Source organism: Asterias amurensis, chromosome 6, assembly GCF_032118995.1.
Source record: "Asterias amurensis chromosome 6, ASM3211899v1".
Classification (NCBI taxonomy): domain Eukaryota; kingdom Metazoa; phylum Echinodermata; class Asteroidea; order Forcipulatida; family Asteriidae; genus Asterias; species Asterias amurensis.
The window spans coordinates 7,211,509-7,230,249 of record NC_092653.1 but is presented as its reverse complement, the minus strand read 5'-3'; the positions used below and the strand labels follow the sequence as shown (position 1 = coordinate 7,230,249).

The 18,741-nt window shown below is 40.7% G+C and overlaps 2 protein-coding genes across 2 annotated transcripts; both read left to right on the top strand.

Moving 5' to 3' along the window:
* The first annotated feature begins 52 nt into the window (after window positions 1–52).
* On the top strand, window positions 53–1,992 carry LOC139938852 (uncharacterized). The gene is made up of 2 exons (XM_071934493.1): window positions 53–570; window positions 1,030–1,992. Exons 1-2 carry the CDS (start codon window positions 54–56, stop codon window positions 1,650–1,652), a joined length of 1,140 nt encoding a protein of 379 aa, XP_071790594.1. The 5' UTR covers window position 53; the 3' UTR covers window positions 1,653–1,992.
* A 2,282-nt stretch (window positions 1,993–4,274) lies between these two features.
* LOC139938327 (major vault protein-like) lies at window positions 4,275–18,163 on the top strand. Its single transcript, XM_071933777.1, has 15 exons — window positions 4,275–4,373; window positions 6,302–6,488; window positions 7,173–7,368; window positions 8,248–8,598; window positions 9,252–9,377; window positions 9,985–10,095; window positions 10,715–10,840; window positions 11,138–11,287; window positions 11,495–11,736; window positions 12,247–12,444; window positions 12,868–13,012; window positions 13,930–14,141; window positions 14,494–14,737; window positions 15,318–15,506; window positions 16,157–18,163. Exons 2-15 carry the CDS (start codon window positions 6,316–6,318, stop codon window positions 16,274–16,276), a joined length of 2,583 nt encoding a protein of 860 aa, XP_071789878.1. The 5' UTR covers window positions 4,275–4,373; window positions 6,302–6,315; the 3' UTR covers window positions 16,277–18,163.
* The last annotated feature ends 578 nt before the right edge of the window (window positions 18,164–18,741 follow it).

Below are 18,741 nucleotides of genomic sequence, written 5' to 3'. Positions count from 1 at the left end.
CAGGTTCTGATTAAACGATTTTAACTCTATGTCATAACAGCACTTGCAACAAGATGGCTGCATTGGTTTGGCGGTCCATAATGACCCTCGTTTTTGCTCTGCTAGTTGCCGCAATAACGGGAGTGGCTGCAAATAATAATGACCCCCACGTTTATCCCGAACAAGGGCCGTTCATCGAAGGTTGGTATGCCCGTATAACGGACTCATCCTCCCCACGCTCCTTCGGCGTTCTCTTCGGTCGGGTCTTACCAAAACCATTGGAAGAAGGGAACAACAGCACATCTCCTCCACTGACGTATATCTCCATCATCCGAAGTGACGGCAATTCGGCACCGTTTGTCGTGGCCGAGGCCTACCCAGACGAGGACACCATCTCGGTGACTGTATCCGGCGGAAGACCGGTGACGGGAAATCCAGACAACTGGAGTCCGTCACATTTCGAATGGGTAGCTAAGCCGTTCGGATTCTTCAATGTGACGCCAGATTCGACAACGTTCGACTTTACGATCGGAGACGATCGCTTCTCGGGAAACTTCGGGCCTCCATCTCCGTGGGGACCTCACGGTAAAGGTGAGACTGATTTTTTGTTCTCTGTTTTTTGTTGTTGCCCTAAAGTGATTCCTCTAAATCAACGTTTATATTTGCACCACTTTTTACGAAACACTTGGGTCATAGTAGTTTTAAAAACAGAAGAGACAGCAACGGCTCACTGAGTAATTCACAAAATGTTGAATGCTCTTTAATATTTCATTTCGGTCCCCCTGGAGATTCTGTGGCCCCATTATGGCGAACTATGTTAAAACTTTATTTGATAGCGCCTTTTTAATCATCCCCTCCAGCCCATGTTTTGTTCGACAACCCTTTGTGCCGACCCCCCCCCCCGTGATGGTTTGGATTATGAAAATACAATAAGGTTGCCGTGACATGGGTGTTGAGACAAAGTGTAACCTTCCAAAATTAGATGGTCTTCTCTCTAGAATAACATCTCACGTTTCTTTCAATTGTTCTTATGGTTTTCTCCATCAACAGGACCAGAAGATTGGCTTGGCAACGTACCGTTCATCCCTCTCCATTGGTTCGTCTATAGCCTAGCAACACCTGGCGACTTTACCTGGGAGAATGACAAGACGGGCCTCCGCATCCAAGGCGACGGTACAATGCACCAGGAGAAGAACTGGGGAAACGGCTTCCCTGCTTCATGGATCTGGATGCAGGGCGTCAACTCAACCTCATCGACGGCCTTCGCAGGGACATTTGGGGTGCTTGGGTTCGGTCCTCTATCGGTACCAGCTCACCTCTTTGGTGTCAGGGACTTCAACACCGAACTAGAGTTGAACTTCCACCCCGTCAATTCAATGGCTCGGGTGACCTCGGATGGCTGCTCCGGTGAGGTGTCCATAGAAGTGGTTTCGTTCCGGCACAAGTTGGTCATACGGGCTAGAGCGCCTCCTTCGACCCTTCAGAAGTGTCTGAGAGGGCCCACCGAGCGGGGCTTCGAGAATGTACTGGTTGAAAGCTTTGCGGCATCGGTTGACATCGCCGTGTATGAGCGTAGGCTGTTTGGCTACCGTCTTTTGAGTACACAGATATTCGAAGGCGCTGCTCTGGAGTTCGGCGGAGAGGAACTCTGTCCAGACAATCCTTGTGTATAGGCCTAAATGATAGCCTCTGAAGGCTTTTAAAGACAATGGACACTATTGGTAATTGTCAAAATCTATTACTTGTTACCAAGTGAGGTTTTATGCCGGTAATTATTTTGAGTATTTACCGATAGTGTCCACTGCCTTTAACACCGTCGGTTATTTCTAAAGACACCAACATGTAATTGTAAATGCTGATATTTACCACATAAAGTTTATAAAATGCATTGAAGATTGGAAGGAAAAATTTAACTGTTCCTGAACATAATGGAATTTGTAATGTTTGACAAATTATGACACATTTCGCATTCACTACCGGAAAACTTGAAAAGTAAACGTGGTTTAAAGGCAATTGTTTCAAGTGTCCGTTATCTATTTTGTTGCTCATCTGCCCCCCCCCCCCCATTGCATCACCTTCATAACTTATAAGCTGAGGCACAGGGGATGTGCATAGTACGAACGAAATATTAACATTTCCTAAAAATGATCTGCATCATCAATAAAACGAATAGCCATCCATCACACTGTGCTGTAAACTGCGGCTGTTTTTGGTGTCACATCAGTTTGATAGCGCCCTCTTGTGTGGCCTTTTAGATTTAAAAAAAAATGTAGCACTCCATCTGCAAGTAACCACCCAACTCCAAATAAAGAATACATAAGTAAACAAATCTAACTCTTGTTGTTTAAACTATCTATACAAACAAACATATTTTAATGTAGACAATCATGTGTTGGCGAGTTGCTCGTGTATAACTCGTTCCCTTTTCCAAGACGGTAAAATTACTTTGTTTTTGTTTGCTGAGGTCCGCCACTAAGACCTAGTAGTCACTGAGAGTGAATTGAATGGTCCCCAGATAATTTTGGTCACCATATTCGCCGTCTGTTTTCGTATAATATCAAGCACAACCTAGTGAACCAGTGTCAGATGCAATCGTGTCCGCCATGCAATACTGTCCGTTCCGGACACTTTTGCATATGCAATCGTATCCGGGGCTATGCAAAAACCGTCCGGTGGACATGTACATGACTGTTACATGTATGTGCGCGCGTAAGCGAACGTGCATATATGCGCTGAACCTTATATGCAGCATGAATATTCACGTATTAAAGGAACACGTTGCCTTGGATCGGACGAGTTGGTCAAAACAAAAGCGTTTGTAACCGTTTTTTTATAAAATGCATACGGTTGGAAAGATGTTTTAAAAGTAGAACACAATGATCCATACAAGTTTGCCTCAAAATTGCATGGTCTTCCTTCTACTGTACGAACTAACATGGTCGGCCATTTATGGGAGTCAAAATTTTGACCCCCATAAATGGCCGACGTGTTAGTCGACGAGGTAAAAGGAAAACCACGCAATTTCGAGGCATGTTTGTGTGGATCATTGTATTCTACTTTTACAACATCTTTCTACCCATATGCATTTTATAAAAAACGGTTACAAACGCTTTTCAAAGACCAACTCGACCGATCCAAGGCAACGTGTTCCTTTAATTTTTATGATTGCAGCAAATACCCAACGGTCGAACCTTTCCCATGACATGCATTTAGCTTGAATGGCGAACGTGTTCCGTCGATCAAGGACATTTAATTTACTGCAAGGACAGTTTTGCACGGGGCGGACACAACTGCATATGCAAATGTGCCCGGGCGGACAAAGACTTGATGACAAGTCGTTAGGCGCTGCCTATTTGTCTGCCTTTCATGCAACAGTCTCAGTGCGATGTTACACATGCAACAGTCGTAGGTAGCGCGAGGCAGCTCTAACTGTAACTGTAATTGCGACTGACTCACTCACACATACTGGGATCGAGGGTGTGTTCATCGTCCCCGTAGCTACGCCGCGCTGTAACTGCACACCGCGCTTAACAATTACCGTCTTGACTTCAAGACTAGGGCGGACACAATTGCATTGTGCAGCAGCGTCCGGGCGGACACGATTGCATATGCAAAACCGTCCGGCGAACATTATTGCATATGCAATAACATTATTGCATATGCAATAATGTCTTCCATAGCATTGCATAGAGGGCATAATTGCATGCGACACCTGCGTGCTGTGACTCACGATCCGTCTACATTATTAATTACAGATGGTTGCATCAGACGTATGTTTGCGGCCTGTGTATTTGGATTTGTTTTCTAGAAAAATTGCTTCAAAATGCTAGATACAAAATAAAGGGTGTGGAATTAACAAACCGTGTCTAGTCAGCTTTTATTTGTGCAAGTAATCGCCTATGGTGTGGTTTTCAGGTTTAGTGGATAGTTAGGAGGTTCGGCAACCTTGCTAATTTTGATTTTTTTTTCTCGCAAATTGAAAGCACGCACTCGCCTGAGCCGTGGTCGGATTTTGCTTCAGTTCTCTTGTTTGTGTTCTTTTCTTTTTAACAGTATTAATCATTCGGTGCAAGATGAATTATCAACGAGTTTCAACACTTTTCTTGCAACGTCGGCAAACAAACAAAACCCAAAGCGTCTATCATGAACCGATTGTCAAACAAACATGAATTTTGATGACGTCTTTTAGTTTCTTTTCAATGCATGCGCGGCGTTTTGAAGCAAAACTATGATGTAATCGACAGTAATAGATTCATGTGGGCGTGTCCAGCATGTGCGACCTCTTGATTGGTCAGTCTGTTGCCATTGCACAAGTACCTGGTAATAACTGCATGGATAAATTCAGGCTTCCGCCTCGCATATTTTTCAGTCGTTCGTCGAGAGATTCGATAAAGGTGAGTTACTTTGAATCCGTCATGTATTTTTGTTTTGTGAATGATATGACTGAAATTATGAACGGGAAGATATACTTGCCATGACTACATTTGTGATGTTGTGAACCTGATCTGCCAAAATTTGGTCCCACACCATTCAGCGTTCAGTTGAGTATGGTTGAACTATTATTGTCATTGAAAAAAATAGAACAAACAGTAACGATGCAAACTTGCTAGAACAAAACTACATAAATAGATGCATGGCCTAATGGAAGTGCGTGCAAAGTTTTCCATAGTATTGATTGAAGGAATGCTATTTTAAAGAGGAGAACACTTTTGTATCCAGCCACCACAGTTTCACTAGTTTTTACTAAAAGGAATCTCATTTCAGTTATAAGTAATTTGTTTCATCATACATAGGAAACGTCAACGATCAGACGTTGACGAATGAACAAACAGTGGCAGGGTGTACTGACATTTTTCTAGAAAGTATTTATTAAATTTGGACCTCCTTGTTGCTGAACTTGGTTGTTTGTTGGGCAATTTTTACACCCACCCCAGTTGTAATTGTGAACTCACTTTGTGCTAGCAATGACATTTTGCAGTAGATCACTGTTCAGTGTTCTGTGTTGGTTGTACAGTAAATCCAATTCTCAGCATGAAATGCAAAATGTTTACCTTATTAATAGCTACACCCACATTGACCTTGGGGTGGCTCAATCAGCAGAGATAAATATCAGTGTACGGTTCAGTGACTCACATCAATGTGGCTTTTCAATCATAGCTGATTTTTTTGAAGAGGAAGTACAATTTTGCCCTGTAGTAGATTTTCAACTGCTAAAAGTTTGTGTCACTCGGAAGGATATTACTATATTAGTTTCAAATTTCATGTATTTTTAAAGCCATTGGACACTTTTGGTTTCACAGATTTACAAATAACTTACAGGGTTTACAGAAGGTATTACAGTGAAAGACTTCTTTTGAAATATTATTCCATGAAATGCTTTACTTTTTGAGAAAACATTAAAACAATATCAATTCTCGATATCGAGAATTACGGATTTATGTTAAACACATGTTATGTCACGGCGAAACGTGCAGAAACAAGAGTGGGTTTTCCCGTTATTTTTTTCCCGACTCCGATGACCGATTGAGCCTAAATTTTCACGGGTTTGTTATTTTATTATAAGTTGTGATACACGAAGTGTGGGACTTGGACAATACTGTTTACCAAAAGTGTATATGGCTTTAAGAGGAAGTACAGTTTTGCCCTGTAGTAGATTTTCACTGCTAAAAGTTTGTGTCACTCGGAAGGATATTACTATATTAGTTTCAAATTTCATGTATTTTTAAGTAACTGATGTTTTATAGCCAGGCCTCTATGTATAATAATGTTACATCAATGCACTCAAGTTTTACTCAATGTATTACCAAATGCCTTTTTTCATATATGACATGACATAAAATAAATAGAGATTTGTCAGTTTTTGAAGATTCCTCGCTACCTCTCAACATCCTACTTCAGTTGTACTCATTCAAATCTAAAATCAAGTCATACCATGGTCACACCTATTTTCATCTTTTAAGGATCCTGTTCAATTACAATGTTTCCTCTCTGGAATTACTGCCTTATGTCATTCTAACCATTGGATAATATGCGGCTTTATAAATATTTGTATTAATTATTGTTCAGCTCTTTCTGTTTTTAGTCTGACTATTCACAATGGCTGACAGGTTCAAACGAGGCAGTGCCGCTACCCATTGGATAAAGAATGCGCTTTATAAATATTCATGTATTTATTATTGTGACTCTTTCTGTTTTCAGACTGACTAATCACAATGGCTGACAGATCCAAACGAGGCAGTGCCGCGCCTTCTAATTCTAACCATTGGATAGGATGCGCTTTATAAATGTTTGTATTTATTATTGTTACTCTTTCTGTTTTCAGGCTGACTATTCACAATGGCTGACAGGTCCAAGCGAGGCAGTGCCGCGCCTTCTGTTGTAGGAGGAGGGGCTGATGAGTCCATCTACAGGATTCCCCCTTACTACTACATCCACGTTCTGAATCACAACACAAACGTCACCACAGTGGAGATTGGCCCTCGTACTTACATCAGGCAGGATCATGAAAGGTAACGAGACAATCACGTCCCCCTGTAGGGAAAGGACTTGAAATTAACACTGGACCGCAGTCCAGAGGCCAGTGATTTTAGTTCTGGGCCAGAACTCAGGATCACTGTACAAGTCCAGTGGTCTATTTCAACATAATATCTAATAATCCCCAAATATGTTCAAATGTTGAAATGTTGTTATAATTGTTCTTTTAAATCTCTATTTGTACAAAATTTTGGATATATGAAAATACCCATAACAATTTGTTAAAAATACAATTTGATTGGATAGGCCTAAATATAAAGCAAATTTAAAATTTGGACGAGGATGCTCATTTTTTTTACCGACCTCATTTGCCAACCCAACTGAGAATTCTTGGAATTCTTGAGCAAAATTTTTAATTGTTTACAATTTGCCAGAAATGGAGGCCAAGTCTTGTTCTAGGTTTTTGTTTGTTGATTTGTTAATTACAAAAAGTTTTGTTTTAAAACTAGAAAACTTACCAGCCAAAATACCTTTCGGTATGTACCGATGAAAATTTCCTGCTTATCAGAAAAATGCTATTGTTGTCTGCTTAAAAACAGCTGATTCAAAAATCCAGGTAGGTGGCTAATTTGGTTTACTCATGACCACAGTAACAGTTGCTTTGACTCACAATTTATCCCAACTGTTTATAATACTCACCATTTCCAATTTGTTTTCAGAGTCATCTACGGTCCTGAGAAGATGGTCATGGTGCCGCCCCGCCATTACGCCATCATTGAGAACCCCGTTCAGCGCAAAGAGGATGGCACCGTGATCGTTGATAAGAGCGGACAGATCAAACTTAGCCATGCCGATCAAGAGATTCGCCTTACTCAGGACCCGTTTCCTCTCTACCCTGGAGAAATGCTCAAACAGGTGAGAATTGTGGCAGAGTTCCTCTGATTTGAAGCTTGAAGGATAGACCCATTGCATATGATGCTACGTTCTCAAAAAGGAGGCAGATCATTGGGAAATAGCTGTTCTCTGTGCATAAAAGCGTGCGCGTGACCTCAGCGTACCTGTAGCAATTCGCGTTATGCAAGAGGGAGCTATTGATTTCTTACACAATACAGAACGCGCCTCCGACAGTGCGCTTAACTTTGGGCGTCAACTCTCTTTTGTGCATGTTTGTATACGATTTGACACCCAAAATGACACTCAGGATAGGCACATGTGAGTACGCTGCGCGTATTGCAAGGGGTCTATAGACACCAGGGTAGAGCTCATGCATTAGTTGCTATCACAAGAGCTGCCAACTCTCCCTGATTCTGCAGAAAGTTCCCTGAAAATGAATCAATCAATCTGGCCATGTTCTGATGAATGAATTTGAAAATCTCCCTAATTTGTGAAAAATTTGTCGTATTATGTTGAATGTAATTCTACATACCTCCCGGATTGTTCGGCAAAATCTTCAAAGACTCAGGCTTAACATTTCCATAAATCACATCACACTGATGGATGTCCTGTGACTTGAATCCAAATTCCCTATTCAAAGACTCCTGATGGCCCAAAGTCCTTGTTGGTCAAGCCCCCCAAAATATGTCAGGCGGTGGATTGCGTAATTGGTGACGTGAAATGATTGAAATGGATGAGAACTACCAAGCACAACAAAATTAAGCTTACCAAAATATTGATACAAGCCAAAATATTGACTAGTATCCTGCTTACTTTTGTTAAGAAGAAAACCTAACAGTGTTATAGTAATGTGTCCACCATATCTCAAAATGGCTTATGTATACATTTCTCTTTCAACAGGCCGTGTCCCCACTGAAAGTTGTGCCTGCCAATTCGGCCCTCCGCCTCCGCTCAATCCTTGACTTTGAAGACGACGAGGGGGAGAAGCGAGTGGCCGGGGACGAGTGGCTCTTTGAAGGACCCGGAACTTACATTCCCCGTAAGGAAGTTGTCGTGGACGAAACCTGCCGCGCAACAATCATCAAGGCCAACCAGGCCATCAAGCTCCGGGCCAGGAAGGAGACTGTGGATCGAGAGGACGAGGAGAGGGTGACGGGTGAGGAGTGGCTCGTCAAGAAGGTCGGCGCTTACCTCCCCGGAGCGTATGAGGAAGTTGTGGGCGTGGTCAATGCTTATGTACTCACAGACAAGGTGAGCACTATTAAACAAATATAACAAGGTTTGAGGGTGAATAGTCGATATTAGCTCCCCGAGGTATTGGAAGATGACAAACTAGTTCCCGAGGTGAAGGCTGGGCTACTTGTGATGCACATTTACCATGTGGGTGAATACTCATGTGCATGTTTGGTAAGTAGTCAAGATAGCAACTGGCACATGATGAGGAATGGACCAGTGAGAACTCGACTCTCGGTCATGAATATATATGCGGTGTAGTAATATATTTTAACTCAAGAGTACTCAATTTTGATAGAAAGAATGGACCACTTCTTGGCTGGGTGTAATGATTGGACAAAAGTCTAGTTTCCCTTGTCTAGTGTTTGTTCTCCTCTAACGGTGGTCTGCTGGCCAAATGCCAGTTATAATAAATGACGACCAATCAGAATTCTGTCCGGCTGTTCAGGCTGGCTAGTTTATTGCTGAAGTCCCAAACCACTTCACATCAGTTCAAATTACAAAGCCAATGCTAATGACACTTTTTAACGAAACTTAAAAATGTCTTTACCAAACACTTTTGCTTGTTTTTGAATATTCTTGCCGAAAGTTTGAGTAGAATAATGAAAGTTGCTCTTTTGTGTGGATTGTTGAAATCATTTTTTTTTTTTTCAATGTGACTTTGTCAACAGAAAGCACTCCACGTCAGAGCCACTCGCACCTTTAAGGATGAGCAGGGTGTGGTCAGGAAGAACGGTGAGGAATGGCTGATCACAATGAACGACACAGAGGCACATATTCCACAGGTTTATGAAGAGGTAAAAAGAGAAATTGTCATTGTCAATCATTGGAATAAGATTAGATTAGATTTATTTATTCATCATGAATCATGAAAAAGTATTTCCCAGACATAAAAAACAGCCACAAAAATACAGACAATATAAAACAACAATCATATGGAATGTTTTTGTTGTGAAAAGAAATCCACCTGTTTCTGTGGTATTTCTCTTTGTTTGAGTTTTGAAAAATATATTTGGGAAATTTGATTTTCTGAGAAAGAATCATTTTTAGATTTTAACTTAATGGAGTTTACTTTAATACAATTATTTGTTAAAAAAGAAATTTGAATTAAAATAAAAACATGTCCTTGTTTGATCACTTGATAACTTAAGAAAATAGACTCAGCCAGCAATGGCAAACTGTTAACCAACCAAAAGCACCTATGGTATAGATGCTAAAAAACAGTTAGGTGTTGGCCTTTTTAAATAGGCATGTGATTTTCGGAATTCAGGAATTTTTTTAACTTCCTTAGGTCTTTAAATTTTCCTGAACCCAGGCCAACAGTGTATTTTAAGGAATGTTCACTTTCGACAAACCTTATCCATGTTTTAAGCATTTGATTAAATCCCTGTGTCTGATTTGCAGGTTGTTGGTGTTGTTGCCATCACTACATTGACCAACAGACAGTATTGTGTGATCCTGGATCCTGTCGGAGCTGACGGAAAACCACAGCTTGGACAAAAGAAAATGGTCAAGGTACTATCGATAATAATACTACTTTTATATAGCGCTTTAGCAGGGGCGTATCAAACCACTCAGTATTATTTCCTGCAAAGTATGTGGAGCTACGTATTGAAGTATGAGACCTATTCCTTTGTAGCATCATGTAATGGTGTTTGCTGTGGTGCATTATGCAGCCGATCAGACCAGGAACACCTTCTCTTTCTGATAAGTGCACTGGGTACTTTTACGTGCATTACACAACACGTGGAACCAACGGCTTTACGTCCCACTCAAAGGACGCAGCAATAATGGTTCAAGGGCGGGCTTATAAATGTCACGACTCTCGAACCCACACTCTGCTGAACAGAAAACCTGAGCTTTGTGTACGGTGCTCTTATTCGCTCGGCCCTGATGACACGCCACTGAAGATATTTTCCAAAAAGGGGGGACAACCAACAGTAGAGCTACGTACAAAAAACTTCACAGGGATCCAATTCTGGCGATGTTTTATACTATCAACAGCTCTCCATACCTCTTTACCGAGTAAGTTTGTATGCTAACAATTATTTTGAGTAATTACCAATAGTGTCCAGTGCGTTTAAGTCTTATCTTATAATGGACGATTCCCACCTCTCTCCCCTCTTAACTACAGGGTGAGAAGTCTTTCTTCCTGCGTCCAGGGGAGCATCTTGAGAAGGGAATTCAGGATGTGTACGTCTTGGGAGAGGATGAGGGTCTTATGCTTCGCTCCCAAGAGGCCTTCAAGGACACAGATGCAGTAAGTTGAAGAAAACATAATGACATTTCAATTCATATTTTTCTCTGGTTTTGAAAAAAACCCATGGTGTTTCAGTTCATTTGTTTTTTTTTTCAAGCAGAAAAATTTTGCATTTGAAATTTGAGCTTGTTGAGCCACGATTACCCCATAAACCAAATTTGAGTAAATTTGAAGAGGGTAGGGTTTAACCCATCGGGTGATTTGACACAAAATGACCCTTATTCTAGAAGATGCGCCACCCTTTTGTAAAGTCCTTCTTAGGATAAACTCTTAGCATTGTTTGTTTGCGTACAACAGGATACCAACCGTAAGCCAGGTGACAAGTGGATGATCCGTGGGCCCAAGGAGTACGTCCCCCCAGTAGAGGTGGAGGTGATTGCCCAGAGGTGTGCCATCCCGCTGGATGAGAATGAAGGTATCTATGTCCGAGATACCAAGACGGGTAAGGTAAGAAATCATTTTTTTTTTCTACGGGGGTCCAATTTCATAGAGCTTTTAAGCAGAAAATACAGCTATTTTTATTCTTTATTTTTTTTTTCCATGTAGAAAATTATTTATTCAAACTTAAAACAACTGCTTAGCAAATTTCTGCTTACCGTTTATTTGGGACATCAGTTAATCTCTTTTATGACAAAATTTTTTCTCTCCCAAAAGGTGCGAGCCATCACAGGTGAGACCTACATGCTGAACCAAGATGAGGAGCTCTGGCAAAAGGAGCTTCCCCCCGCTGTGGAGGAACTCCTGATGAACAGGAAGGACCCTTTGGCGGACCGTGCATACGAGGTGCCAAATGGTGATAAACGTGAAAAACGGAGAGAGAAGACTAGGGTTGTTACATTCCGTGTGCCTCACAACGCTGCCATGCAGATCTATGACTACAAGGAGAAGAAAGCAAGGTAGGGGGATTTTTTTTTTTCAAAAGCAAAATTAAGGAAATAAAAGGGTAGTGACTGCCGTTTGAAACCGGTATGGTCATGGCCGTGTGATATCACAAGGTTTTAAATGGCAGTTTAAGAACGAGTCACTACTCTTTTATTCCCATTCATGAATGCGCTTTTGATTTAACGGCGTTATGAAGTAAGAAACTCTGTAAAGCTTACCCGTTTTCCGACGTCCTTGAGCTCTGTTCATGTGTTGCATTTTTATGACTGAAACACTTTTCAGATATGCATTTGTGCGCGCAGTATGCATCCTCGTAATCATGGGCTAAAATAGCACGGCGAGATTGATCACCCATAGAAACAAGGTTGTGGGCTAACCCGCACAAACGTGTATGATAGCAACCTGTTATAAACAACTCCAGCTGGTCATTATCAACTGTTTAAACACCCCCACATACAGATCTAATTGTTTTGCTCACTTTTACCATAGACTAGTAATGTTTCTCGTTCCTTGGCTCTTTTCAGGGTTGTGTTTGGTCCCGAGTTAGTCATGCTCGGCCCCGATGAGCAGTTCACCCAGTTGAGTCTGTCCGGAGGGAAGCCGAAGCGCCCCAACATGATCAGGTCACTGTGCCTTCTCCTCGGCCCTGATTTCTGCACCGATATCATCACTATCGAGACATCTGACCACGCCCGCCTTCAACTTCAGCTGTCATACAACTGGTAGGTTTTTTTCATATTCTGTTCTGAAAGTTCTTATTTTTGAACTTTCTAATTGCATGGTATACTTGAGCTTGATGGAGTGTTCAGTTAAAAGTATTTTACAAGATGAGTAGACCAGGGGCAGGTTTCACTTCATCATCGCTTTCACACATGCGATGAGGGAGGTCCCAAGCCACTGTTTTTGCGTTTTACTAAAGTCATCGCAATTACAATGATATAAAAAGGAAAAATAAAGTTTACTTTCATAACCTTCCAGAAAATAGTCAGTTGTCCATGTCAAATGCAAATCATTTTCATGCTGGTGCATCAAAAACAAAAACAAGTGGGTTGAATTCTAGGCATTCATTTAAAACAAATTTCATTGCATTTTGAAAAAAACGACTGCCATCATAAACAGCCCTCAAATATTTTCTTGTGTTCCAGGCATCTTGATGTTAAGAAGGAAAGCTCTCCGGAAGATGCTGCTAAACTCTTCAGTGTGCCTGACTTCATCGGTGATGCCTGCAAGGCAATCGCCTCCCGCATCAGAGGGGCTGTGGCTGGAGTTGCCTTTGATGATTTCCATAAGGTAAGAGAGGAAATAATAATAATAATCATATGCAGTTGGTATAAAGCGCTTTTGGCACCACAGGGCAGGCCTCGAATCTCACAGAGGCCACAGAGCTAGGCCATGGCCCACAGTTGTCCAGGTCTTGGCCATGGTGCCCCTTCAAAAAAAATTCTTGACTTAAACATTTTCCGATGGATGTGCCCTTTGCAAAATCAAAATGGCTTTGCCCTCTCACAGATGAAATTCCTGGCCTGGCAGGGCATCTCTGTTATGTTTATTATAAGACCCATATATTTGGCATCTTTACAAGGTGCTTGGCACAAATTTAACACAACCAAGTAAGCCAGAAACACCAGGGTAAACACCTTTTCTTAACAACATGTGAACTGGGTACTTTGATGTGTTTTACTCAGCACGCACACAGGTCAAATGGCTTTACATCAAATCCCAAAGGATGTAGCAATAATGGGTTAGTAGTGTCTTGTCTAATGCCCAAGTGACACTTTTGTTTTTGAGCAAAACGCTTTACTGTAGTTGCTTCTCTTCAACCAGGAGTATAAATAGGTACCTGCACGGATAGAGGTTGATATTTTGTTTAAAAAAACCTTAGGAATGCAAGGCTTATACTCCTCAGGGAGCTGAGAAAGATTACAGAAACGATATTGTCGCATTTACCAGGGTCATTTTTTTTAGAGCTGCCTAGATGCACAACAAAGTTATGCTTACAAGAACAAGGTCACCAGTCAGACTACCATGTCAGAATCTGCAATGTGTGACTGGTAACCTGATAATTTCTGCTTAATAGCAGACAATTGTAAAGCAATAACTTCTTGCTTAAGCTGCTTTATAAAAATTGGCCCCCAGGCATTTCGTTATTGTAAATTGTGTTGTATTTAAACAAAGTACGATTATTTTCCCCCTTAATTCTTCCACAGAACTCTGCAAAAATCATCCGTGCCTCCGTCTTCGGAATGGACGAGAACCTGAAGATACGGGATCGGTTCCACTTCCCCCAGAACAACATGGTCATCACCAGCATTGACATCCAGTCAGTGGAGCCAGTCGACCAGCGTACACGAGATGCGCTTCAGAAGTCTGTTCAGCTGGCTATTGAGATTACGACCAACTCGCAGGAAGCTACGGCCAGGTAAATATGGGGGGACAAAGTTTCCTTAAAGCAAAGTGGTTTAATAAAGGAAAAGTTAGCCGATCACTTGAGCATAAAATTGATTTTAAACCATCAACCTTTTCGCAAATACCCATTGCGTAAGCGTTAAATGTTGAATGAGGTGCATGCTGGTCTAGCTAACTTGATCGCTAGCTAGACCAGCATGCACCTCATTCCACGCCTAACACGTGTGTACCGAGTATTTGCAATCAGGTTGCAAAGAAGGCTTTGACAGTGGTCCATTAAAAACTAACATTACAAACAGAAAATGACATTGATGACACCAAGCAGAAATCCAATTTGACATATTCGTTAATGTTGTTCATGACAGACATGAGGCCGAGCGTCTTGAGCAGGAGGCCAAGGGTCGTCTGGAGCGCCAGAAGATCATGGACGAGGCGGAGGCCGAGAAGGCTCGTAAGGAGCTGCTCCTCCTCCAGGCCAACAGCGCAGCCGTAGAGAGTACCGGTCAAGCTAAAGCCGAAGCCCAGAGCCGTGCCGAGGCTGCACGCATCGAGGGAGAAGCTGCCGTCGAGCAGGCCAAGCTGAAGGCTGAGGCTGCAAAGATTGAAGCTGTGAGTTGTTTCCTGATTTGTCAATTTAACAACATATATTTCAATTTTACATATTTTATGTCCGGGTATCATACAAAATGATGATTTACATAAAAACTTTAAACTTTTTTTTATATTCACCTCAAGTTCTTAAATTTCCCTGATTGAACTTCTGTGCCTGAAATCTTTTCTTGAAAAAAGAAACAAAAAAATGTATTAAAAGGGGTTAAAAGTAAAGCGAGACAGGGTAAAAGGAAAAAAACACCACAGGGTAAACAAGATTGTAATAAAAAACTAATATGTAAACTGGTAAACAGCATAGAGAGAAAAATATATAAATCACTGTGTAAAAACATTCTGTTCATCACAAAGTTGACATCCATATGGGAAGTTTCGGATCGCAAGGTGGCAGCAGTCTAATGGTAAATCCATTGTTCTCGGTTATGTACGCATGCTCAGAACAATGGACATTTATACCTGATAAGTCTGCTGTCACTTAGCGGTCCAAAGTCTCCCATAGTTTCAAATATTTGAAGTTAATCAAATTTTATCAATGGCCCTTGTTTAAATTTCCTCACTACACATCTTCCTTCTCATCCAGGAATCTGAGCTGGACCGTCTCACCAACGCCCGGGAGGCTGAGCTGAAGTACATCACTGAACAGAACGAGATGGAGGTGAACAAGGCTGGGCAGATGTCCGAGATCGAAACCTCCAAGTTCAACAAGATGGTTGAGTCCATCGGCTCGGATACCATCAAGGCCATCGCTGTGTCAGGCCCAGAGATGCAGGTAGGTTTCTGCGGACATTATTTCTACACTCGCACTTAAAAGATCAGGGCCCAATTTCATAGCACTGCTTAAGCAGTAAATGTTGCTCAACAATTTTGTGCTTAGCAGAAATGGGCAGGATATCGGGCATAGTTGTACATGGAATATGGTATTTTGACTGGCAACCTTATTTTGGTAAGCATAATGTTGCTGTGCTAATCTGCTTTTTGAGCTTAAGCAGCTCTATGAAATTGACCCCGGGCCCAATGTGGAGTTGCTTATAAGCAGATAATTTGGTTATACATATTTATTCTTAGCAAAAATTAGCAGCATACTAATTCAGAAATAGTTCTTATAACATGGTATTTTTGTTGGTAATCTTATTTCGGTAAGCATGGTATGTGGTGCTTGGCCACTTTCTGTGCTTAAGCAGCTCTATACAATCGGGCCTGGGGTCCAATTTTGAAAAGCTGCTTAAGCACAAAAAGTGAATGGCCTGAGCCAAGGCTTGGAAAAATACCAAAAGCTTAATACATTCTATCAAAAAAAAATTAAACTTGCACCTTTTTTTTCATCTGGTAGTTTCAAAACTTTAAGTTTGAAATTAAATATGAATATATCTTCCAAGATTATTTGAATAATAATTTGATGTTCCATTTCTTTCTCCATAGGTGAAACTCCTGCAGGGTCTTGGATTGAAGTCTACCCTGATCACAGATGGCCACTCCCCCATCAACCTGTTCAATACTGCCCAGGGTCTGCTGGGTGGGATCGCTCCATCCCAGGAATAAAGAACGACCGAGGAGAAGCGTTGAACCTAGGGGCCAGATTTTTTCGCACGGGTTAGCACCTTAAGTCTCAGCAAGCCTTGCTGAGAAAAGGGGATGCAACCCTTGATCAGTAGGGAAACTCCATACAGTAACTCACATAAAATGATGACAGTTACTAGAAATCTTTCCAACGAGTCAGCCATGTTGAGAGAGGGGATATGCACCTTGCATTTACTTACTGTGTAAACAGCCCTGCATCAGTAGGACAACTCCATACACAGTAACTCACATAAAATGATGACAGCTGAGTTACCAGAAATCTGGCATTCGTAATGAGATTGCTGACTTTATCAGTCAATAGTTGTTATTGCTAATAACAAATAGCAATTATTTCCAGTTACAAAAGATCTTTCAGAATACTGATAGTTACATGTATAGTCAATTTGACAAACCGTTACTGGTTGCAATATAGTCTTATGATGAATCTTATTATTGGGCAATTTTGTTATATTTTGATAAAAAAAATGTGTAGAATGTGAGGCAATTCTGGAAGAACAGCCATGTGCAGTAATTCCCCCCACCACCCAAAATACAAAGTAATCAATATACAACTTCGTAAAAAAAAGACAACTTCGCCAATAGCTCTTGTAAAATTTGCTGCACCGGCCTGTATATAACAGAAACCAGTCAAAGTTTGACCGTAGTTTTATCGTAGGAATATGTGTAGTTTAAGTTGGTGTAAGTTTACTGAAATTTTGTTTTGTCTAGAAAGCTTTGAACAGAAACTCTCTTTCTATCTCAGATGTTTAGCAAGTATGTTACTGTACATCTTTGCTTTCACTTGGGCATAAGCTATTCAGGAGATTTGTTTTCCCCCTTAGTATTTTTTCCAAAGTCTCAATCTATTGCAAGAAGTTGTATTTCTTATGTTTATAATGTATATATATAGAGAGTCTTACTGATTTAAGGAACATTTCATAATCTCTATTACAAGACCAAAATGTCAAGTTTGTCCACGCATCATACAGGGTATCTCGACCATGGAGGTCTTTAGCAAAAAATAAAACATAGGATTCGAACTGCCTCTACCTACCAGGCAACTTTGGTGGTCTAGTTTGGTAAGACCATGGAGGAAGAACTCCACAGTAAGCTTGGGAAAGTACTAAAGCCTAGTTCATGCGAATGCGAAGCGAATGTTGACGTCACAAAAATTGCAACGAATATTCGCAGCAGTTCAACTCTGTTCAACTCGCTTGCGAATATCGCTGCGAAAGGATAGTTGTGACGCCAAATTCATGTTAAATTCGCTTCGCATTCGCATTAGCAGGAAGTATGAACTGGGCTTTTGGCAGTGAGTACACAATGCTGTTTCCCTCATTGGTGTATATGGGTAAAACCAAAATTAATATTCTTTCTATTGCAAATTTCCATATACCAAGACAGTGTTTGAGTTCCTTCCAAACCATCACGTCTCTATGAAACACTATCAGTATACTATTACAGACTTTTCTGCAGATTAAGATTACATAAGATGTTTACTCAGCCAGTGTTTCACAAGGTTATGGCTGTTTGTACACTGCAGATGTCGGCAGAAAACAAGTGGATACAATCAGAATCAGAGTTCTTTAAAAGTTTACTTAGAAATCAAAAATGAATTAATTTATAACAACATTTCTGAGTAAAACAAAAAAGCATTACAAGGCACTTTTCACTATTTGAAAAAAAAAAGTTCTTGCATTTGTATCTATCTATCTATCATATGAGAGTTTATATATACTGTTTATTTTTTAGAAATAAAACAAATATCTTTTTTCTATATATTATGCAAATCATGTTTTCTGATAAATTTGTTATTTCAAAACTTTTGAAGTGTGAAGCTTATGTTTATTATGACTTGAAAGATGTCTTTATTTTGTGATTTTGTAGATAAAGTAATAAAGGAAATCCTATTGACAAATGTAACAGTTGGCTTGCCTCAGTTTTCCAGTCTCAATAAATTATTTTACTCTCAATAACACTCCACACTTATGCCTGATGCCTGTCAGACAAGCATGCCGACACTCACTCAAGCAATTACTGCAGTGCATTATCAACGCACAAGGGCCCAATTTCATACTTAAGCAGAAAATATTGCTTTACAATTTTTTGCTTTGCAGAAATGAGCATGGTCCAATTTCCAATTTCATCAAGAAAAAGTCGAGTGGTGCACCAGCCACAACAATCCTAAACTAATGTCATTTTGGCTGGAAACTTGTTTCTGTAAATACTATTTTGTGCTTATATAGCAATGTTGGGGCTACATGCTTAATGAAACTGGCTCAACACCAGTCTAAACATTGTAATTCTGGTAAGCCTATTTTTGTTGTGTTCAGCAACTTTTTTGTGTATCAGCAGATTTAATTTGGCCCAGACTGCATGTGTACTGCTGTTAGTAATCTTTATTTTGTTAGTGACATTTTTTGAAGATGTTTTCACGGTGAAAACAT

Excerpts from the sequence above, each read along its gene's own strand:
- LOC139938327 (XM_071933777.1), top strand. The coding sequence starts at position 6,316 with ATGGCTGACAGGTCCAAGCGAGGCAGTGCCGCGCCTTCTGTTGTAGGA. Across the intron at positions 10,841-11,137 it reads CCTTCAAGGACACAGATGCA|GATACCAACCGTAAGCCAGG; the intron begins GTAAGTTGAAGA and ends TGCGTACAACAG. Across the intron at positions 11,288-11,494 it reads GAGATACCAAGACGGGTAAG|GTGCGAGCCATCACAGGTGA; the intron begins GTAAGAAATCAT and ends CTCTCCCAAAAG.
- LOC139938852 (XM_071934493.1), top strand. The coding sequence starts at position 54 with ATGGCTGCATTGGTTTGGCGGTCCATAATGACCCTCGTTTTTGCTCTG. Across the intron at positions 571-1,029 it reads GTGGGGACCTCACGGTAAAG|GACCAGAAGATTGGCTTGGC; the intron begins GTGAGACTGATT and ends CTCCATCAACAG.